Source organism: Ceratotherium simum, chromosome 12 (assembly GCF_057802395.1).
Source record: "Ceratotherium simum simum isolate JZ-2026a chromosome 12, ASM5780239v1, whole genome shotgun sequence".
Classification (NCBI taxonomy): domain Eukaryota; kingdom Metazoa; phylum Chordata; class Mammalia; order Perissodactyla; family Rhinocerotidae; genus Ceratotherium; species Ceratotherium simum.
In genome coordinates this window covers 8,292,508-8,316,825 of record NC_141911.1, presented here as the reverse complement: position 1 = coordinate 8,316,825, position 24,318 = coordinate 8,292,508, and the positions used below count along the sequence as shown (strand labels likewise).

Genomic DNA, 24,318 nt, shown 5'->3' with positions numbered 1-24,318 from the left:
GATGAATAAGACATTGTGCCTGATCTCTACAAGGTGATGGTCTAGTATAGGAGCCTAATGAGTAAACAGACAAATACAAAACTGTATGAGAAGACTTGTGATCAAAGTGAGCACGGGTGCTTTGGAAACCCAGGGCAGGGGTACCCGGCTGACTTGAGTCGTGACTGCTGTCCTCTCTGTCCAGCTTAATAATATGTTGAAAGATCAAGTTGTCTCTACTCTTCCCCGTGATTCTTAGTAATAGCCTTTGGCCAAAGGCAATGCATTTCTGATCCTGTGACCTAGTTAATGCCTGCTAACTCTTACTAACTTTTTGTTTAATTATCTAGAGGAGTAGAGGAAACCAGGGTTTTCACCAGACTCTGAAAGCTGTTTGCCTGAAAAATGGCATCTATGCCTCCAGGACTCTCGCAAGAATAGACCTGAATGAAGCCATCACTCAGCCCATCTACGACCAGATCGATCCTGTTTTTGGAGGCATTTTTGGGTAAAAGATCCTTCATCTTGCTCCTTTGTGAACAAACATCTGAAGAACGTTGGGCCAGAGTCTCATCTTTAAGAATCTGTACTTTGCATCTGGAAGTGTAAAGAGTAGCTTGCAACTTGAGGAGCAAAGCTTAGTCTTTGGCAAAACACAAAAGCCTTCTTGGTTTGGTTTACTTAAAAATTTCGCATGGTGACCTGAATGTTGCTTTCAGACTAATATTATGATTCCCATTATTTTTCAGATATCTCATACATGCAGTAGGGGATAAATTTTCTTATGGATCTGAGCCCAGGACAGGGTATTTTGGTTGGAAAGTGTGGAGTTAAGCAAACATGTAGCCTTCATAAATTTTCCTGAATTCAAGAAGGGGAAGTGGCTGGCTGATGGCTGTTTGTTTTTGACATACCACGTGCTCATACACTTACCAGCTGTGTGATCTTCAAGGTGTCCCCTCCTTCCCTCCTTCCTTGACCTCCAATCCTTTTCTCCATCAACAGAAACAGAATCTCCTCATCCCTGGTGCAGCAGCCCATCCCCAGTCCCCCTCCTTTGCCTCTGGCATTTCACCTGGTCCACCACCTGCTGCTGCTTGAACCATTCTACCTTTGCTTGATTCTTACTCAGCGCCTCCCTTCCCACCCCCATCTTCCTTTAAACTCATTTAAGATCATGGCATTCCACCCACGCCCACCCCACCCTTGTTACAGTCTGTAGAGTGAACTCCAGATTTCTTAGAATGGCATTCAAGACATTGCACCTGCTTCCAAGTGGCCTTTCCAATCTCGCCCCTCGCTGTGGCCCAGTGTCAGCCCTCTGCTTTAGCCAGCCTGGAGGGTTGCAAAGAGCAATTGAGATGTACCAGGAACTGTGCTAAGCTCTTTGCATGCATTATCTCATCGAATCCTCCCAATAACCCTCTGAAGTGGCTTCTGTCTTTTTACAAGTGAACCAACTGAGTTTCAGAGGCATCATACAGCTTTCCCAGTGTCACCCAGCTCATAAGCAGAGAGCTAGGAGTTAAAGCCTATGCCCTCTCTATAACCTGCGGCTTCTTACTCCTGGGATGTTCCCTATGTTGTCCCCATGGGGAATAACTCCTTCTTCTTTTCACTTCCCTAAATCTCACCCATCTTTTAAGATGTAGTTCAAGTCCCACTCTTCCAAGTGGATACACCTTGGCAGTGGAAAGACTGAGTTTTGAGGTTAAACAGATCAGTGTCCAAGGCCTGGCTCTGCAACTTACTAGCTGTGTGGCCTTGAACACATCAGCAATCTTCTCTGAACCTGTTTTCTTTTCTGTAAAATGGGCATCATTGCACTGATTTCATAGGTTTTTATTTCAAGGGCCAGGCACAGCACAATGCCTGGCACATTATAGGAATTTGATAACTGTTAGATCTCATCCCCTTTCCTTAAAAATGAATAAAAGGATACCAGCCAGTTTCCTCTTTGTTTTAGCCCCACAGTAGCCACGTTGTCTCTTAACATTTTATGTTGCTTTCCCCTGTAGAGCTGGAAAGCCCACTGGTTCAGCTTTGATGCCTCACATAGATGCTTTTAAGCACTCTCTACAGGAGAAAATGACAGAAATTGGGATAAAAAATGGCTGGAAATACAATAGCTGCAAAAAAAGTTTCCTAATCCAAGAGGTAAGACCCTTATAAGGTGAAGAGGGCAGGGAGGTTGGGAGTGGCTTTCTTCCCAACAGGATTTTGGAGGTTGCCTGTCTCTCCCCTCTTGTTCCCCTGGAGTGTGCAGGGTCTGGGCGTGTCCCATAGCAGACGCTGTGAGATACGAAACACAGTGGGTGGGGGAGAGAGGAGCGGTCCTGAGACTGCCACTGAGGTGCAGGACACCAAGGCAAGCTTTGTTCCGCTGTGAAGCAACTGATAGTGAATGCTGAGGCGGTAGACTCGGTTCCCAGGAAGAATCTTCAAGGAGTCCTTGGATATACAAAAATTTGAATCCACTTGTAACATTTTAACTAACTTCTCTATCATTTTTGCCAATATTATGAAGTATTATCCAAAGCATTGAAGCTTAAAGAAGTGTCATTTTTTTGCAGATTATTTTTTAGTTTTGAGTACCCAAGACTCTTGTCTGTGACCCATTTTCTTCTAGGCTGTGTTAGTCTGTTCAGGCAGCTATAACAAAATACCATAAACTGTGTGGCTTATAAACAACAGAAATTTATTTCTCGCAGTTCTGGAGGCTGGAAGTCCAAGATCAAAGCATGGGCAGATTTGATGTCTGGTGAGGGCCCACTTCCTGGTTCAGAGAACAGCCATCTTTTCACTGTAACCTCACATGGCGGAAGGGGCAAAGGAGCTCTCTGGGGTCTCTTCTATATAGGGAGTAATCCCAATCGTGAGAGCTCCCTCCTCAGGCGCTAATCACTTCCCACCTCCTAATGCCATCACATTGAGGGGTTAGGATTTTAACATATGAGTATTGAAGGGACACAGATATTCAGTCCATAGCACAGGCCCAGCTGAAATTACATGGCAACACTAGAGAAATATCCTGTGCCTCCTCCACCCTCCCCCAAAGAGGGCCTGTTCCAGCACCTTGCCTGTGCCTGAGTTCAACTCAGCAAATACTTACCAAGTTGTTTGTAGGTGCCAGGCACGGTGGGAAGCACTTTGGGGTATAAAGATGCTTAAGGCATAGTTCCTGCCTGTGAGAAGCTCACAGCCCAGTTGTGGAAACAACATGTAAATAGCCAACCAGAATTATAAGGCAGAGGGAAATGGTGGCCCCACACTGGGACACCTGACCTGCTTCTGTGAAGGAATTGTCACAAACGGCCTTTTGTTAACGTGGATTCTCAGATAAGTGCCATCCTGGGAGGCCTGGAGGAACACATCCTCAGAAAGAAGAGGAGGATCTATGAGTCTCTCACTGCCTCTGTTCAGAACGACCTGAAGCCCTGTTATGAAGGTGGGTCTGGAGGGCAACATTCCCTTCCTCTAGGGTCTCTCTGTTAGCTCCTCTAGCATCCTTTTCTGCTGCTCTCCCCTCAAAGTATTTGTCTTCCTGCACCCTAAGTCCCCAAGACACTCTTACTCTACAAATTGAAAACCAAATAATTGCAAAGTTATGGGGAGAGGTAATTCATGAGTCACTTTTATCTGTGTGTTTCCAGTTCCTTCTGTCCACCCTTTATCTAGACACCTTGCTTCTCCTCTCCATGCTGCATCTCAGCTAATTAAACTATAACATCCATTATCCAATTTGCATTCGTATTTTCCTTAAGTATTTGTAAACTCACTTTCTAGCTCCCATTGTTTTTTCTTGAGGTCGGGAGTGGAATTTTGTAAGCTTCTGCTTAATTCACTCATTAGATTTTCTGAGTGATAGTTATCTAAATATCGAGAGTGTTAATTTTTTTGTATCATGTTATTATAAAACTATTTCCACTGTATGGAAAATGGTGCTGCATATATGAATAATGTAAGTGTGTGTGTATGTACATATATACATATATGTGTGCGTGTATGTATTTTGTTTGTTTGCTTGTCCTTCTGATGCTAAAGATTTCTAAGCAAGTCGTTGCTGTGGTGTGACTGTGGCTATCATTTTTGCCAGAGGCAGCTCAGATCACCGGCAAAAAAGCATGTGAGAGAATGAAAGATGTCATCAGAAGAGGGGTGGACCAGCAGGTGGCCGAGGGCATGTTTGAAAGGGCTCAAGAAAGGATGCAGCACCAATTTCAGCAGCTGAAGGTACTCCACATCCATAGTCTGAATTCCAGTCCTGAAGAGGCTCCTGGGGGAGTAGAGGAAGCGGGTACGGAAGATGGAAAGAACTAGTAGTCATTTGGACCCAAATAGAGCCAGATGCCTTCTGCAAAGTGGGCCCAACCATTGCCCACGATGCCGGGAGAGGAGGCAGCTGGCACTTAGCGTTCTTCCTTCACTGCCACCATGCATGCTGGTGCTGGGCTCCCCACTGGGGCTATGACTTCAAAAATGCAGCCCCTCTGGCTCTCTCCTGCATCTTTCTCTTTAATAAGTAATTGATAGACTAACAACTGTAATATCTAGATGGGGTCCTAAGCTCTTTACATACATCAGCTCATTTAATCCCCAGCAAGTCTGTGAGGTAGGTACTATTATTATTCTCATTTTACAGATAAAAAACTGAAGCAAGTGGGCTGGCCTGGTGGCGTAGTGGTTAGGTTTGTGCTCTCCACTTCAGCAGCCTGGGGGTCGTAGGTTCGGACCCCGGGCACGGACCTACACACCGCTTATCAAGCCATGCTGTGGCAGCGTCCCACATACAAAATAGAGGAAGATGGGCACAGATGTTAGTTCAGGGCTAATCTTCCTCAACAAATGGAGAGGAAGGTTGGCAATGCATGTTAGCTCAGGACCAGTCTTCCTCACACACATACACACACACACACACACACGCACTGAAGCAAGAGAGAGGTGTATCAACAGGCCACAGAGCTAGTTAGTTGCAGAGCTAGGATTTGGGACCAGGTAACCTGGCTCCAGCATCTCCAACAACGGCATAATCTTAGGACAGGTTTTTTTTTTTTTGGTGAGGAAGATCAGCCCTGAGCTAACATCCGATGCCAATCCTCCTCTTTTTTGCTGAGGAAGATTGGCCTTGAGCTAACATCTGTGCCCATCTTCCTCTACTTTATATGGGATGCTGCCACAGCATGGCTTGATGAGTGGTGCGTCAGTGCACGCCCAGGATCTGAACCTGTGAACCCCGGGCCGCCAAAGCAGAGCGCGCACACTTAACTGCTGCGCCACCAGGCTGGCCCCTCAGGACAGGTTTTTTTAATGAAAGAAATGTCTAGTCTACATAAAATATCAATAAATAAGTGTCAATAAACGGTTAGAGGTCTGTCAGTTATGATACCTAGCATAGATTTAGGTTCGATTCTATCTGCAGTTATGCACCACATAACGAGGTTTCTGTCAATGACAGACTGCATATATGATAGTGGTCCCATGAGATTAGTACTGCATAGCCTAGGTGTATAGTAGGCTATACTATCTAGGTTTGTGTAAGTGCTATGCTCTATGATGTTTGCACAATGACAAAATTGCCTAATGACACATTTCTCGGAATGTATCCCTGTCGTTAAGCGATGCGTGACTGTATTTGGAAGTTTCTAATGGTTTCCTTGGACTAAAGTGCTTCTGTCAAGTACACTTGGACCATCTTGTCTCAGCTCTGGGTCTCTTGGCTTGCACCCTCTCCAAGTAATATAAATTCTTTGTTTTAATCCAAGCCACTGTTGGCCCCTCCCTGGCCATGTGAGTTTCCAAGTTATTCTGCTTCAATCCAGGCTTAGCTGGCCCTCTCCTGACCTCCTGAGGAACCTGGCTATTTGCTATTTCAGTCCACCTCTGGACCAACCTACTTCCTGAAGCATTTCCAGCCTGCTTCCACTCAATCTCCCCTCCTCCCACCATGGCAGTTTTGGAAAATACCTTTTCCACAATATGAAGGATGTAATTTCTCTTGGAATAGGCTAAGATGTATCTCATTTACCAGTAGCAGCTGAGTTTCTGTCATTTAACACGTTATCACAATCCACAAAGACATGCAGAAAATTGGCCAAACTCTACAGCAGCCAATCCCCATTGAGTATATAAAAATCGGCCCTTAAGGTACCCAAGAAAACAACTCCACTAAAAAATGATTAGTACATTGAGAATGTACAAATGTATCTTAAATGACAGAAATGTAGGAAGTTGAAACTGGGCAAGATGTCAGAGCGTTCCCTTCCCTGAGCTTGCGGACAAGGAAGCTGAGAGCCAGGGTGCCTAAGGTACTAGCTCAAGGCTCACAGCTAGAGCTGAGACTAAAGCTTAGGGTTCTTGGCCTGCTGTAGTGAAGAAAAAGGCATAAGACCCGGAGTCTGGAGATCCAGGTTCAAGACTGGATTCTGTCAGTTTAGAGCAAAGAGTCAGGTAATTTTCAAAGGGAGACAAGAGGTGGTTAGAAGAGGGAACGTGGTTTTGTTGATAGAAGGACTGAGAGTAGCAAGAAGACATTTCTCAGGCCGTTGGGTGGAAGAATCAGGTATGTCAAGTATGGCATGTTGCACAAAGCAGGCACGCAGTAAACGTTCATCCAGTGACTGACTGTGTGATAGCATAGTGGTGTAGTGACAGGCGTGTCCTCTTCTTCCATCTCTGTGGCTCCTCTTCTCTCCCCAGGCCTCCATTAGCTCCTGACTCAGTCAGTCAGCACCAGAGGTGCAATCCCCCGTGAGTCTTGATGGGCAGGAAAGGAGATGCTGAGGCAGGTGGGATCCCACAGAAACGTTGCCCTGATGACTCCTCGCCCTTCGGTGTTCTCTAAAGTGTCCCCCCTTGGACCTGGCTTTGATTTTGGCAACCCCGGTCTGTACACTCTCTGGTTGGGGGATTGTGTGGGGTCCCTTTCATAAGATTCCTTTTCCCTTGGGCTGTGCCATCCTAACAGAATGACCATCCTTTTTTGTGCAGAATGGAATCACGGAGAAGGTAAAGGGCAGTATTGCCACCATGCTGACCCTTGCTTCATCCCAGGGGGATGGTCTCTACAAGGAGCTTGCAGGTAAATACATAAAACCTGTGTATAAAGGGTGATCTTGCAGACACCCCTAGCTGTGGTTGCTCTTTACTGGATTTAAGGAAATTAGGTTAGGAAGAATTTTCAGGGCAAGGAATGGAGATGATGATGACGATTATGACTTTCCCACCCTTTGCTGAGCACCCCGTGGAGACCAAGCATTGTCCTCAGGCTTTGTGCACAGCATCTCATCGAATTCTCACTTCAGCCCTCGGAGGCAGATGTTACTGCTCTGTTTTGCAGATGCAGAAACAGAGACTCAGATTAGATCATGTGCCCAAGGATCCAGAGCTGGAAAGTGACAAACTCAAGTCCATAACTCTGCCCTGCTGTCTCCATAAACTTATTCTTTTAAAGTTGATACCTTCTCATGAAAAGCCTCATTTTCTGGTGGTGGTGGAGGAAGTTTCTCTTCATCCACCAGGAGCCTGGGGATGCAACACCAGCTGTGTGTGCCCTGTCCCTTTCATGCCATGGGCTCCACCAAGCCCCCTGGTATAAACTGGAGAGTAAACTGGTGCAAAAAGCAATTGAGCAATTTCTAACAAAATTAAAAATGCACATATCTTTTGGAGCAGAATGGCCTGTGGACAAGGTCCTTCAGGGCAGCACTGTTTATGATGTCAAACATTGGAACAACTCAAATATCTATCAATAGAGCACTGGTTAGGTTAACTTACATGCACAACTAGTGGAGGACTGAAACAACTCAAATGTCTATTGGAAGGGCACTGGTTATGTTAACTTAGGTACACAACGAGTAGAGGACCATGCAGTTGTTAAAAAGAATAAAATGACTTTATATATAGTAGTGGTATGGAACAATCTGAAATATATTGTAAAGTGGAAAAAAGTAAAGTGAAGAACTGTGTGTAATATATTGCCATTTGTGAGAGGAAAAAAGGAAATACATATGTATATGCATAAAAATCTCCATGGGATACATGAGAAACTGGTCATCCTGGTTGCCTCCAAGGAGGGGAGCTGTGAAGCTGGAGGACAGGGAGACTTGCTTTGCACTCTGTATATTTTGTGCCTTTAAATTTTAAACTATGTGCACAGTTGCCTGCTGGAAAAAAAATAGGTCTGATGCCATTGCTGTGTGTCATTATGTCCAAGCGGATGTGGTCAGAGCTATTTCCAAAGTAAAAGCCATGATTGCTGCTTCTGAATGTCTGTCCTGCACTTCTCTCTCTCTGCAAAGCATCATCATCCCCATCTCTGGCTGGGTAGCTAGACGTCTAACCTGTTCCTAATGGTCTCTCAGGAAGGAGATGACACCCTCAGACTGTAATTTATTGGGCTCTCTCGTGACTTTCTGTCTAGGCCTCCACAGGAACTGTTTTAAGATTATAGTTATCCAATTGTGTCTTCTTTCAAGAACTCCTGCTCCCGAAAGGTCTTCCGTGTCCAGGTCTCGCACACAGAAAATGTTCCCCTGAGTCTGATGTAAATTGCTCCTGCCATAATTTAAGACCATTTCCTTTTCTTCACCATCAGCAGCAAATATACACCATGTGGGGAGTACTGTGCCAGGTGCCAAAGAGATCTAAAATAGCCCCTGCAAAGTCTTACCTAGTTGGTACGACACGACGGGTAAGAATGTAAATCACAGTGGCGGATAGTATGCATTCACTCCACAAGTAGTTATAACCGTCTCCTAGTGCCGGCAGTGTTCTTGGTGTTGATACAGCAGTGACTGATGCAGACAAAAATCTCTGCCTTCACGGAGCTTACAGCCCAGCGGGTAGAAGGCAGACAATGAGCAGAATAATAAAGAAAATGTGTGGCATGCCGAACGGTGATAAATGTTACGGAGAAAAATAAAGCAGAGAAAGGGGAGAGGGAGGGCTGGGAGTAGGGGACAAGGTGGTCAGAGAAGGTCTCACTGGGAATGTGACATTTAAACAAAAACCTGAGGGAGGGGACGCACTCGGGCACCAGACTGTTAGTCCAGCAGTTCAGAAGACAGTGGTTATTCAGGGCTGGGACGTTGGAGAAGCTTCATGTAAGCTGGGTCCTGGAGTAGAGACTGGAAGGATAGATAGGGTTTAAGAGGCGGCGAGGAGAGGGACACCTTCCAGACTCAGGAGCAAGACAAGTAGACTCGGGGTTCTAACTCCCTTCTTGGTCCTGAGTCCCATTGCTGACCAGGCTCAGGGTGGGTGAGTCTGAGCCATAACATGGGGTGTGCAGAGCCCAGGGGGATTGGAGGGGCATTCAGGAGCAATGCCAGGGCCAAGCCCAAGGTCGGTCTGAGGTGTCCCTTTAAAGAGGACTGCATTTGTCAGGGTTCTACAGAGAAACAGAACAAATCGAGTGTATGTGTATATATGTATAAAGAGGTTTATTTTAAGGAATTGGCCCATGTGATTATGGAGGCTTGGTGAGTCCAAAATCTGAAGGGGGAGGCCAGCAGGCTGGAGACTCAGGAAACAGTTGCAGTTCAAGTCCAAAAGTAATCTGCTGTAAAACCAGGAAGAGAGGATGTTACAGATGAAGTCTGAAAGCAGTCTGCTGGAGAATTCCCTCTTGCTTGGGGGAGACCAACCTTTTGGTCTAGTCAGCCCTTCAACTGATTAGATGAGGCCCACCCACATTGTGTCAGGCAATCTGCTTTACTCAAGGTCCATCAATTTAAATGTAAATCTCATCCAAAAATACACTCACAGAAACATCCAGAATAATGTTTGACCAAATATCTGTGCACTGCAGCCCAGACAAGTTGACACATACAATTAACCCTCACAATGATATAATTTGATTGCAGATCATGGTATGAAAACCTGAGATGCCAAAACAGAGCAAATTCACTTCGAATGGGGACTGCTGGGAGGAGAGACATCAGGGGAAGGAGAGAGATGCCTGGAGAAGACTTAGGGGAGATTTATTGTGTGGTGTGCTTTGTATCCCTCCACTGAGTGCTTGTGAGGCCTTAGTAAAGACCCAGTGATTTCCCAGAACCTTTTTTATGTGTAGTTTTGTGTTCATTTCGAGAGTGGCTCCTATGCTGAGATGAGCCTTAAGGTAAGAGAAAGAATGCCTAGTTTTATCAGGTTATTTATAGAACAAATCGATTGGACTCTCTGATCTCTCTTCTAGGTCTCGTATTCTGGGACAGGTGACATAGGTCATAACAGGATTCTCAGGAGCTTTGTTTTCTGGGGACACTTCTGAAAAGGACTCTGACTCTTGATGCATGCTTTCTGCTCTTCTGTAGACGTCAAGAGTGAATACAAGGAGATGGAAAAGCTGCGCAGAGGCCTGAGGGAGGTTGCTGAGAATGCAGTGCTGCGGAGGGGCATGCAAGATTTCCTCCTCAGGATGTCCCCCAGCAAACTTGGCCCTCCTCGAACATAGGTTTAATTCTTGGGGCTTTAACACTAAAGGGATGAAAAACAAGCCTGGAGCCAAATAATTAGAATTACTTCTTTTAAAAAAATCTAATAAAGAACATCTTCCAACTGTTTCGGCTTTATATACAATATAAAATTCAATATATTATTATTACTTCTGGCATAAGCTGATTGCTGAGCAACATCATTTCATTTTTATTCTATAGCCAAAAATAGTCATCTTGAATCCCTAACAGACTTCTAAAGCTTTAGGAACAAGACACTCGTGCTTCACCAAAGAAAAATATCTAAACATTGAAAAACTTAAATATTATGGAAAGAAAAACCATTGCAAAAGAAAGCATTAGGGATCCAATTCTATTTCCCTTTTTAATACTGGTGAGACTTTTGGGTAAGGAGGTAACATTGTGCCGTGGAAACAATATGAGTTTGAGAGCCAGACAGACAAGAGACGTGGCTTTACCACTTCTCAGGAGGATTATTTAAGATCAATGCTTCTCTAACATTTTGATCTCAGGACCCTGCACTCTTAAAAATTATAGAGGACCCTGCGGGCCGGCCCCCTGGTGTAGCGATTAAGTGCACGTGCTCTGCTGCTGGTGGCCCTGGTTCGGATCCCGGGTGCGCAGAGATGCACCACTTGTCAAGCCATGCTGTGGCTTGTCCCATATAAAGTGGAGGAAGATGGGCACAGATGTTAGCCCAGGGCCAGTCTTCCTCAGCAAAAAGAGGAGGATTGGCATGGATGTTAGCTCAGGGCTGATCTTCCTCACACACACACAAAAAATTATAGAGGACCCTAAAGAGCTGTTGTTTACATAGGTTATATCTCTTGATATTTCCTGTATTCAAAATTAAAACTGAGAAAATTTTTAAGTAATTACTAAGTCATTTAAAAATAACAACAATAACCCCATTACATGTTAACACATAAATTATATTTTTATGGAAAAACTACTTAAAAAATTTAGTAAGAAGAGTGACCTTATTTTACACTTTTACAAATCTCTTTATTCTCTGGCTTAATAGAAGACAGCTAGATTTTCTTCTCTGTTTCTGCATTCAGTCTGTCATAATATGTCTTTTTGGTTGATATACATGAAGAAAATACAATCTCACACAGATGTAGAGTTGGAAACAGCAGAGTATTTTAGTAGCCTTTTCAAATAATTTCTGGATATTCTTCTTTGGTACTACCATCTTGAAAGTGGTAGTTTCTTAAAGGTTAGTTGCAGTGTGGAATCTGAAACCACAGTGGGGAACTTTTTTCGTGGTCTGTTACATTACAATGTGTTTCTATCTCATACTTTGAATGTGTCTTTTACCAATGCATGATTTTGTGGCATCAGGTATTGGTCATTTTGAAAATATTTGTTCACAGAGTCAAGCAAATATTCTAAATTTTGACATATTTCATTATTTAATACCAAAAAATTTTATTTGTTGATATCTCCACCAACTTCATCAGGGAAGTCTTGAAGTGTTGGGAAGCTGTCAAACTCACAGTGGAGGATACAAGTTTTATAAAATTCCAAATTCTTTCCTCAAAGCTCCTCTCATCGTTGGCAACAAATACTGTTGTTTTCTTTGAAGTGGTAGGTTTATTTTGTTCGTTTTTGAGAAAATGTCCACCATATAACCGAGTATGATTAACCATAGTTTGTCAATTGTTATTTCAAGTAAAAATGATATTGCATGAAAACATTGTCAAGTTCAACTCAAAATTGAATCATGCAAATGCTTTTTCTTAAGGCAGTAGAAGTGCTTTAAGTGTGCTTCCCTTTCTGTCGCACAAAATAATAAAATGGCATCTACTTAAGGGTCAATAATTAATAGACTTAATAACTTATACTGTTTCATTAACATTCTTAAGTGAAACTGGCTTATTTTTTTAACTGCAAGCACAGGATAGTGAGAAATACAATAGTTACTAGAATAGTTTGGTGCCACTACCTTGATTCACGCTAAGGTACAAGTGGTTTTACCCACCTTGGCTTTTAAACCTTTAGTGCAAGGATCAGCACGGTAAAAAGAAAAAAGCAAACAGCATTTTAATATTATAAAAATAGTTTGGCCTAGCAGACCCCTGAAGTGTTTCAAGGAACGCACTTTGAGAACCACTGTTTAGAGAAATTTAAACTCCCTGCGCTTCAGCTTATCTGTCTGTAAAATGCTGATAACAGTAGAACCTGTCTTGAAACTACTAGGGTCCATCAGGAAGTTTAAAATAATGCTTACAAAGTATTGACACACAATACTTGATAAATGGTTGTTACTTGGGGGCAGAATAGAAGTAACATGGTTTAATGGCTTGTTTATTGGGAAACTTGGGTTCTAATCCAACCTCTTCCCAGTATTAATGTGACCTTTGACAACTCCTTAACATGTCTAAGATTTCATTTCCTCATATACCAAATGTGGGAGGTGAACTGGATGATTTAAAAAGTGTTTTGCTGCTTTGAAATTCTAGGATTTTAAATCCTTCTCTTCTTGTTTTAATGTTTTTTGCCTAAGTAAGATAAAAAAGGATTCATCCCTGTAGCTGGGTCTCAGTGCTTCCTTTTCATTTTAAACTTCTAAACCTACCCAGTTCTATTGCAGTTTGCATAGTTTTACTTTTTGTATTTCAAGTGAGGAATGAGGAAAACTTCCATTTCCAGCCATGACAGAGTAACATGGACCAGATTAACCCTCTGGCCTTAAGCCACTAAAAAACCAAACAAAATTTATGAAACAACAGTTTTCAGGTATGGGAAAATTGTCAGTGTAGGACAATGGTCCCTGAAAAAAGAGAGACAAACTAGGTGAGCCCTACAATTGCCCCATCCCACTGCCTAGATAGAGTTTCCAGGCCAGAATACAGGGAGCAGGAACCCCAACAGAGCCTGGTGGTTTCCCTGAGTTAAGGAGACAGAGTTCAGAGTTTGGGGAGTCCAGGGTGGACAGAATTAACAGGATGGAGTGCTGTGGAGAAGAGAGCTATACTATACAGAGAGAAATCTCCAGAGAGATGAAGCAGGTCCCCCTCGAATGTTTAACTGAGTACTGATTAGCACATGCAGCTACCAAGAAAGAACCACTGGAACGGAGCAGGCAGAAAAATGCCCAAATCTCACATCAAGCTAGGAGTAGCCAGAATAGAAAGACCTTCTTACACATAGGGCATCAAGTAGAGTCCACAGAAGTATATTACCTTAGTAGTGGGGCCAGAATAGTCCTAGACTAAAGTTTAAAAACTGGCTTCAGAAGGATAAAACTATTTCCAGCTAACTTAACTGCATTCCAGAACAAAACATAAAAACATTGAAAGGAATAAAAGATCCCAGCACCCAACAATGGAAAATTCACAATGTATGGCATCAAAACAAAAATTACCAGACATACAAAAAAGCAGGGAAATATGACCCATAATGAGAAAAATCAAGAGAAGCAGACCCAGAAATGATACAGTTGACAGAATTAGTAGACAAGGATATTAAAATGGCTATTTTAAATTTATTCCAAATGCTCAAGACGACAGGATAAAGCATAGAACGCAATGAGGAGAGAAATGGAAGAAATAAAAAAGACCCAAATAGAACTTCCAGAGATTAAAAAAATTCAATATTCAGATAGGATTAACAGCAGAATAGATGCTATAAAAGAAAAGAGTAGTTTTTGTTTGTTTTAATTTTTTTTTTTTGAGGAAGAGTCACCCTGAGCTAACATCTGTTGCCAATCTTCCTCTTTTTTGCTTGAGGAAGATTAGCCCTGAGCTAACATCTGTGCCAATCTTCCTCTATTTTATATGTGGGTTGCAGCCACAGCATGGCTGACAAGTGGTGTAGGTCCACACCCAGGGTCCAAACCCGCGAACCTGGGCCACCGAAGTGGAGCGCACTGAAATTAACCACTATGCCATGGGGCCAGCCCCTAGTTTTTTTTTTAAGAAAAGGTTAATATGTGAGATGATGGATGTATTAGTTAGTTAACTTGATGGGGGGAAATCTTTTCACAATGTATACATATATCAAATCATCACATTGTACACTTTAAACATCTTACAATTTGTCAGTTATACTTCAGTAAAGATGAAAAAAAGAGAAAAGATTAGTGAACCTGAACACAGAGCAATAGAATATAACCAAAATAAAACACAGAGAGGAAAAATACTGGGAAAAAAAAATGAATAGAGTATCAGCGAACTATGGGACATCATAAAGCAGCCTAAAATGTGTGTTACAGAAATCACAGAAGTATAGGAGAGAGATGGAGACACAGAAAAAATATTTAAAAGCATAATGGCTAAGAATTTTTCAAACTTGATAAAAACTATAAACCTAGAGATCCAAGATGCTCAGTGAGATCCAAGCACAAGAAACATGGGAAAATCACACCAAGCCACATCATAATCAAACTGCTGAAAACCAGTGATAAAGAGAAAATCTTAAAACCAGCCAGAAGAGGAGAATAGTTCACACAGAGCAATAAAGATAAAATGACAGCAGTCTTCTCATCAGAAACAATGCAATCCAGAAGACAGTGGAGTGATTTCTTTAAAGAACTGAAAAAAATAAAACAAAACTGTTAACCTAGAATTCCATACCCAGCGAAAACATTTTTCAAAAGTGAGGTGATATAGACTTTTCCGGACATACAAAAGCTGACAGAATGAATTACCAGAAGACTAGTACCACAAGAAATGTTAAAGGCTTTCAATCAGAAGTATAATTGTACCAGATGGAAATCTGGGTCTTCATAAAGAAATGAAGAACACTGGAAATAGTGAATATGTGGGCAAATATAAAAGACGTTTTCTTATTTTTCTTTAATATCTTTAAAATACTTAAAAATTGTTTAAAACAAAAACAATAGCAAAGCATTATAACATGTAAAAGTAAAATGTATGACAATAGCACAAAGGCCAGGAGGGGAGAAATGGAAGTATATTGTTGTAAATATTCATAAAGTGAAATTACTTGAAATTATATTACTTGAAGGTAGAGTGTGATAAGTTAAAGATGTATGCTATAAACCCTAGAGCAAACACTAGAAACACAAAAGAGAGATATATCTAATTAGCCACTAAAGGGGATAAAATGGAATATTAAAAATACTCAATCCTAAACAGGCAGGAAAAGAGGAAAAAAGGAACAAATAACAGAAGGTAAAATAGAAAATAGCCAGATGATATATTTAAACCCAACCATATAAATAATCACATTAAATGTAAATAGTCTAAAACAGTAATTAAAAGGCAGAGATTATTAGATTAGGTTTTATAAAGCAAGACCCAACTATATATTGTCCATAAGAACCCCACTTTAAATATAAAGACACAAGTAGGTTAAAAGTAAAAGAAAGTGTATATGGAAAATATATACTTACAAATCCTAACCTAAATGAAGACTGGCTGTATTAATATTATACAAAGTAAATTTCAGAGTAAGGAATATTTCCAGGGATAAAGAGGGTTGTTGCATAGTGATAAAGTGGTTAATCATCAAGAGAACATAACAATCCTAGTTATGCACCTAATAACAAAGTTTCAAAATACATGAAGCAGAAGCTGATAGAGCTCAAAGGAGAAACAGCCAAATCCACAACTATAGTTGGAAGTTTCAGCACCCCCTCTCGATAATTGATAGAACAAGTAGAGAAACTCAGAAAGGATGTAGAAGACGTGAACAACATATCAACCAACTTTACAAATTGATATTTGTAGAACTCCCTACTCAACAGCATCAGAGTACACATTTATTTCCATTGTACTTGGAACATTTACCAAGATAGACCATATCCCGAGCCACAAAACAAATCTCAATAAATTTAAAAGTAGTGAAATTAAACAGACTTTATTCTCTGACCAAAGTGGAATTAAATTAGAAATCAATAACAGAAAGAAATATGGAAAATCTCCAAATACTTGGAAAGTAAACAACATACTTCTAAAGAACCTGTAGGCCAAGTGAGGGCTGTGGACCAACATCTTGTTGGATTTATATCTCTCGCCTCTAAATCTTAGTTTTGCCCAAATGAAATTACCTCATTGCTATCAGGAGCCATGGAGTTAACTCCAGCCGAATCTTAGAAGGTTCATCAGAGCTGGCACTGGCAGTGGGGCTGTTTGTTAACTGCCTGAAGAATGTAACGAAGAGCTGTCTGTCAGGAAGGCACCCACCTTGGCAGAGTAACAAATGGGGAGGACGCTGGGACAGAGTTTTGTGTCTTGGTAAGAGGCATCAGGCTGATACTAACATGAATCCACAAGAAAAGGTCAGAACTGATGCCAGAAAGAAAGGAAAAGCTTACATACCAAGGGTAGACTCAAGAGGAATGCAGGAGATTCAGGAACAAGAGCTGGTTCAGGAAGTTAATATCGGGAGCAAGAGACTTTCCTTGTGTGCCTTAGTGTAGCCTACAGGCTCTATCATGGGTTATAAGTCACAGCAGATCTATCTGCTCAGGAAAAGAGGAGACTGGCTAGAGTTAGGCAGGATACTACCATCAGAGACAGCAAGACTGGGGTTCAGGGCAGGCCTTGATTCTAGAGGAGACCAGGGGAGAAGGTACGTGGCTCAGAAGACTGTGAGGTGGGCGGGGAAAACAATAGTTTTTGAAAACACAACTTTCAACGCCTGCACAATATTCTAATGTATAGATGTACTATCGTTTATTTTATCATTATCCTGTTGTTGGACATTTAGATAGTGCTGTTTTTCTTCATTGTAAATAATATCATAGAGAATATTCTTATATAGAAATCTCTGTCCCTATCTCTGATTTTTTTCTTTAGGATAAACTTTTAAGAATTCTATTACAGGATCTGATTATAAAAGCATTTTAAAATTTAAATTTTTTTCTAAGAACACTGTCCACTTACTAGCAGAAATGAGAATTCCTGTGACATTGATTTTTTTTTTTTTTTACCAGAAATGGATATTATCATTTACTGCAGTGGGTTAACAGGGTCAGATTTTTAACATTTCCCTCTTGTACTGCTTGGGTTGTTACCAATGTTGAAACATTTTTTGTGTTTATTTGAGTTTCTTCTATTTGAATTGTCCTTTCATGATCTTTTCTTTTGGAGTTCCCCATCACTTTCTTTTTGACATTTTTCTTTTTACTTTGAAAGAATTTCCAACTTACAGAAAAGTTGCAGTAATAATACAAAGAACTCCTATTACCTGTATCAAATTGCTACTATTTTACTTCATTTGCTGTATCATTCTTCATGTGTGTGTATGTGTACGCGCTTGTGCATACTTTTTCTTATCTATTTCAAAGTAGGTTGCGTATGTCTCATCCCTTTACCCCTTAATATTTTAGTGTATTCCATAAAAACAAGTATATTCTCTCACATTACCCCAGTACAATGATCAAATTTAGGAAATTCAACATCGATACAATGCTGTCATCTTATCCACAGTCTACATGCAAATTTCCCCAGTGGCCCAGTTTTAGCCTGTAGAGCACCCTTTTCAGTACAGCATCCAGCCCGGGAGCATGTATGCCATTTAGCTGTCATATCTCTTTGATTCCTTTAACCTCAGACATTTTTGAGGAATACAGGCCAGCTGTTTTATAAAATTTGGGCTTGTCTGATATCTTTTCATGATTAGGTTTAGAATATACATCTTTGGCTAAAAACAACCACATAAGTGCCTCATCCTTTTTAATGAAAAAAGTTGGAATTTACTGCTGACAGCTTGACAATGAGGGAGGACACTAGACACTAAAAACTGATACAAGTCTAACCCTGTAGAAACATGTCCTCACTTTCTGTCCTGCAGAGTGATTCTTACTAGCCTATGGGGGTGAGTGTCTAGGGCAGGGAGGTTGAGGAGAACCAGGAATAAGCCTCCAGTCTCTTGGGCCTGGAATGTCGCCTGCCCGGGGCTGCCGGTGACCAGGGGTGGCACTGCCCATGGTTGCTGGTGACCAGGGGTGGTGCTGCCAAACAGACTTTTACAATGTGGTAGAGGAGGGGAGAGAAGGCAGTTGACCCTTATCTCCATTTCAGCCTGTGGGCATCAGGAGGGAGGTACTTTCCTTTCTCAAGCTTCCCCTGCCCCTCCAGATCAGCTGAACTACTGAAGGGCCAGGAGGATCTCGGAGCACAGCAGTGGGAGGACGAGAGGCATGGCCTTTGCTACTAAGGAGAGGAAACTTCCAGGCTGAGACCTCCAGAGGCTCCCTCTCTCCTGACCTCCCTCTGTTTCTGCTCCTCACGTCCTTTCTCCTCCTTACCTCCCTTCTCCAACAGCCCCCTCCAGGCCCCACGCACCCTACTTTGGGAACTCCGCCCTTTTTCACCATTCATTGGAAAACTCTAGAGCTCAGGCTTTGGCCAGAAAGCGATGGAGATGCTTCTCTGCCTAGGTTTGTCAAAACCTGAAATTCTCAAGTGGGGAGGAATGGATCCTAATTCCACAACTTTACCTCTCCACCAGCAAGAATGTGGCCTTGCAAATTAGCTGCAAGCAAGCACATTTCTCCAAAGCAATTATTCTTATTATTATGTTAGAAGCCACACTATCTCGTCTCATATGAGGAGAGCTTATTCTTGGACTCTGATTCTCGGCATGATTGTGCGAAGGCATCTCTATGCTGTCCTGTCCCGGGCAGATATCACTAAAGCCACCGCTTGCGCTGAGACGGGCTCTGTTAGCCCATCTCAGATGGACACTGCCAACTTCAAGTAGCTTCTTTCCATCCCCAGGTCTCTTCTTTGGGAGATGCCACCTGTACACTGCCGCAGTTACAAGAGTCATAAATAGTGACTCTGACTCATTAAAAATATTAAATTATAGCCAATAAGCTCTGTTTAAGAAAGCAGGAATATGATAATTTTAGAATGTGCACAATCCAAATTGCAGAAATAAAAAAAGCTTTTCTGTGCTAAACGACATAAGGGAATGTGTTGTTCGTGGAACACTTCATTACCTGACAATCCTGGATAAATAAGATGTTATTATCAAAATACAACAACATCAGCATTTCCATATGATGGAGACAATTGAGAGGAGCGCCCTCACGTTCTCTGAAAGCATTATACCATGTGCAACCAGTGTTATCAATTGACTTCCAGTTCTTTTGTTTCTTTTGCATTTCTCCCCATCCCAATTGAATTACCCAGAAGAATATGAATTCGTGCTGGTTTTCTTCAATCTAAATACCATGTCATAACTCAGTATATACCCCCTCTCCAAACCACACAGTTTAATCTGATTAGGGACAAAGAGAAAATTGATGATGATCCATGAAATCTAGATAAGGCTGTGTTCTAGACAGCCTCTGTGAGAAAAACCACTTTAAATCTCTGTTTTAAAATCTGGCTGCATAGTCTACATAGAAATTCTTTCATTTATTTTTTTCCTCCGGAGAAATATGTGGGTTCTTGATGCTGGAAAGGGGACAAGTTATGTGACCATGATCTTTGTTTTTTTATATCACTGTGGAGGAAAAGACAGATTTGATACAGCTGGTGGGAAGAGAGCTGATGACTGCTGCCTGGGAGAGAAAGTCCAAGACAATTGATTCTTATTCTCTCTCTCTCTCTCTGAAATCAAGACCTGTAGTAGAAAGAAGTCTTTAAAAACCTAGTAGAATTGTTGAAACTTTGAAACTATCTGTGTCTTAGAAAGAGTTCAGGGTGAGTTAAATATTCCCACTCAAGCCCAGATTGGGCGGAGCCAACATTAGGTAGCCGTAATTGATGACAATTAAGGGTTGTGTTTAGGCATGTATTTCTTTACATCTTACTGAGACTGTTCAATGTATATTATTTTGATAATGGATGTCTCCTCCGAGGCTGTCTACCTGGAAGGGTAAATTTCTCCAGATGAGTCGATTCTGAAAAGGCACACATCTTAGTCCCTCCTCCTCCTCCCCATACAACCTCATCAATATTTCCCCTTTCAGAGTGGGAGAAATTTGGGTTATTCTGAAAACAAGAACACATTTAGAGGCCTCCATTATTTCTCCTTGGGTGTGGGAATGTCAGTGCTCTGAACTCTCATGTCTACGCAAGTCAGCAGGGAGTCTTGTTCCAAGGCAGGCTCTGACTCAGCAGGTCTGGGGTTGGAGCTGGAGATGCTGCCCTTGCATCAGGCTCCCACATCTGCTCGTGCTGCTGGTCTACGGACCACTTTCTGGGGAGCAAAGGTAAAGAGAAGGTGAAGAGCCCTGGCTACAGGTCCTGCCTCTTCTGCCCGGGATGACCACACAGGTTACTCCGCCTCTTCGGGCCACAGCCTCCTCACCTCCAGAATGAGGGAAGAGTGTGTCACTGAACACAAAGGTCCCTTCTGGCACTCATAGTCTAAAAGACTAACTTGAAGTTTGCCAAAGGGTAGGGAGTTGTGTCCCAAATGACAATGGGACTGGATGAAGAAATAGGAAGGAAACAGCAGGCAGCAGCCCTGCACAACTGCAGGGGGTGCAACTCCCAGCGAATACAATGTGAGTGGTGCCCCCGGACCTGTGCAGTGGAGCAGCCTGGGGGTTACGAGGCAAACTCTTCTATCTCTGTTTATTCCTTTAACTCTTGAGATCCCTCAAGAGTTTCTTCCCGTGTAGAATACATTGGCAATTTTTAAGAGAATTGCTGTGTACTTGAAGGATTAATATTCCTCCAACTAATGGCAGGTCCCCCGACTCCCTGAGAAGTGCTTTCCCCTCTCCATCAGAAAAGGTTAGGCATAAGAGGGCCTGGTGCCTGGAACGGGAAGCTTGGGTGCAACTGCACAGTGCTTTGAACGTGTGCCAAGCTGTGCTGGTAATATGAGACTGCATGCTTGAATGTGCTGAACAGAATACCGGAATTTCAGCACCAAAGGGGCCCGGGAAGCCACCAGTGCTCAGAAAGGCCAAGCATGGGGGCTTGGCTTGTCAGCATCTGGATGCTTGGGCTTCAACCCCTTGGCAAAGTGCCTGTGGCCTCTGGAGATACTGCCGCCCAGCCTGAAGATCAGTCATGCAGTGGAACAGGCTCTGTGTATGAGCAGCTTCAGGGGGTAAGGCTGGGGAAAGGACCCCTCAAAGGAGAAAACAAGAAAATAGGCCTTGCTCCCAGGGAGGATGGCTTCTGAAGGAGGGATCCTTCAATCAAAACCCACAGTCAGAGGGCATGAGGGTTGGAAGGGACCGCAGAATCCCTTTTGTTGGATCTCTAATCCAAGACACGCCTGCTAGGAATGCAGGCTCTGAGGAGGGGCAGGGAGGGAGCTGAGGCTGGAGGGGCTTTCACTTTCCGTCTACTGTGGCAGTGGACAGTGACCCAAGGAATGTGACCAAATGGGGAGTCAACTATGCTCACACAGATATGGCGCCTGCTGGTGTGCTGGCTTCATCTGGTGACACGTAGGGACGTGGAGACACCAGAGCAGAAGGGTTGTGCCATCTGCCTTTAGTCTGGGTCCTCAGCAGCTTTCCTCTACTCGTTCAAAGGACTGGAAGAGTTTCCAGAGAAAGACAGTGAGATTCACGAGCCTGTTCCTCACATGTGCTAAAATCCTGGTGGAGGTGGTCCGCTCTACGAGGGGCACAGTGGCATGTGCGTGGCAGGCAGCCAGTACGTGCTGGGTAGTGACCAGATGTACTCAAGCCAGAGACGAGGAGAGGCGACCTACAGCAAGAATGCTCACTCACCCTTGCTGAGAGCTCATCCTAGTGGATCTTAGGGAGCAGATGTTTAATCCCAGCCATTCTTGATTCTGACTCACTGCCTTTAACATGGATTTGAGGTTTCCATGCATAAAGTTTCACTAGGAATTGGGGAAGGGGAAAACTACTGATCTAGGAATGGATCTATCTTGAGAAGGACACACACATGTGCACACACTTTCCAAGGAGCATGCTGAGGGACACAGGGGAAGGATCCAGTGCTGGCCACTCCCTGTACGCTGAACCTCCGCTGCCTCCCAGTGGAGCCTTCCAAAGCTATCAGCAGAGAGGAACCATAGGAATGGTCTGTGGAAATAGTGGCCAGATTATTCTGTCACTTGTCTTCTTTTGGATGAGGAAGGTGAAAGAGAAAATATTTGGGGCAGAGAAAGAGCAGACGTGTAGTGTCGTGAGCCCCGAGGCAGGACTTCTCTGCGACTGCCCACAGACTCACTTTGAATCCACGTTAGCCCACTGTGTGTGTGTATTGACACACTATATTTGTGTATTAATCACATCTTTTATTTTCTATATTCTGATGCTTTGACATCTGGGGCCTTGCTGACCCTGGAGGGACTGACCCCCTCTCCGCCCCCTCCCCCACCCTAGGGTTATCCAATTCCTAGAGATAACTTGCCCTCCAGTGAGTGTGCTTTTCATATGCAAACAAACCAATCCAGAGCCCACACCCCAGCCACCTCCTTTATCTTTCTCACACTTCAGGCCACTATCCACCTGCTCTAATCACCCCAGGGCCAGGTGCCAGACAGCTAGGGACAGCCCCTGTGCCCCAGAGCCCACTGAAATTATTTAGACTAGCCACTTCTAAACCTGCTTGCCCTATTTCCCTGGTTCCTTCCTGAGGAAATAACAATAAAGGCTCTTGCCCACGGTTTCCCCTCACTTCCTCTGCCTCCTGACCCTCTGTTGCTTCCATGTGGCCCTCCCCATGGTGTGGCATGCACCTTCCTCTTGGGAACTATGAGGAACAAACTATCTTTTCAATGGCTCAGTGTTCAAGGCTCAATCTGTTAGCCTAACCATACCTCAAATCTTCTATTAGTACATTATATTTTAAAATAATTTCCATAGACAGAGAGAAGCCAAAAGACTCCTGACATTCCTGTGGTCATGATGGAGAGATACGGGCTGAATGCCAAGTAGACACATGTTGAGTGATAAGGGCTAAGCGTAGTTGTCCAGTGGATCAATGTCATCTTAGGGAGAGAGAGCCGGTGGAGTTGCCCAGAGCTTCAGTCCTGGGCTTTTCGATATATTATCAATGGCTTGGGTCTGGCAGATGGCAAGCTCATCAGACTTGTAAATGACACAAAGCTAGGATTAAGTGATACTATGGAAGACAGAATAAAAATTCAAAAGATCTCAATTGGCTGGGGTGATGAACTGAAACAAACAAGACGAATATAACTGGGAATAAATGTAAAGTGGACTCCCACTCAGAGTCTAGAAATCAACTGCACAAGAACGAGATGGAGAAAACCTGGCTTAATAGCAGCCCATGTGTAAGGGTGGTCTGCGTGACTTGGTCAACAGTGTGGAAGGGCAGTTAAGAAATGTCATTTGGTCTCAGGCTACAACAGGAAAGAATTGCGTCCAGAGTAAGTAGGCAATTGTCTATATCTATATATATACCGGCTATATACCCACAGACCTGGGTTCAGTGTCAGGTGGTCCCTCTCAACAGGCTCTTTGAGAAAGAATAGGCTGTCCAGAGAAGGGTGACCAGGATGACAAAGGGTCTAGATACAAAGCTGTATGTAGACTGACAAATATTTTAAAAATTGGCTAAAACAATCATGGATAATACAATCACATTAATGAATTAGTGTAAAATTATATGTGCAAATAATTTTTAATGATTAAATAAATTGGACTTTGGTTAAATATGGCAGATTGAATACAAACATTTATCTCCTCTGCCTTCAGAACTCCACTAAAACAATTTTAAAAGGATTCTGTGGGGGTTTTCTGTTGTTGTTTTTGGCCACAAGCCAAGCCAAAGAGAATGGGAGACAAGAGAACAGCAACAAAATTCTAGAAGCTGAAAAGCAGAAAAATTAGTGATAACTGACTTGCAAGATTCAAGAAAATTGAACCCTAAGTTGGGAGTGGGGAAAGCAGAGAGGCTGAGGAACAATCTAGTTTGAAACCTAATGTGGTGGTTTTAAAACATAGCCCCCCAATTCTTTGACACTCTTCCCAATAAGAGACATCCTCTCTTTT

At 42.8% G+C, this 24,318-nt stretch overlaps 1 protein-coding gene across 5 annotated transcripts in view; it reads left to right on the top strand.

Annotated features, from left to right (window-relative positions):
• The window catches only part of NUGGC (nuclear GTPase, germinal center associated), a 54,897-nt gene extending 44,360 nt beyond the window's left edge, over positions 1-10,537 (top strand). For all 5 annotated transcript variants that reach the window (XM_014789916.2, XM_087437370.1, XM_087437373.1 and 2 more), the window contains 6 exons: positions 330-487; positions 1,998-2,136; positions 3,319-3,427; positions 4,076-4,212; positions 6,967-7,057; positions 10,293-10,537. In XM_014789916.2, the coding sequence (XP_014645402.2) occupies positions 330-487; positions 1,998-2,136; positions 3,319-3,427; positions 4,076-4,212; positions 6,967-7,057; positions 10,293-10,432 (774 nt within the window). In that variant the 3' untranslated portion in view covers positions 10,433-10,537. The remainder of the gene's footprint in view (positions 1-329; positions 488-1,997; positions 2,137-3,318; positions 3,428-4,075; positions 4,213-6,966; positions 7,058-10,292) is intronic.
• The last annotated feature ends 13,781 nt before the right edge of the window (positions 10,538-24,318 follow it).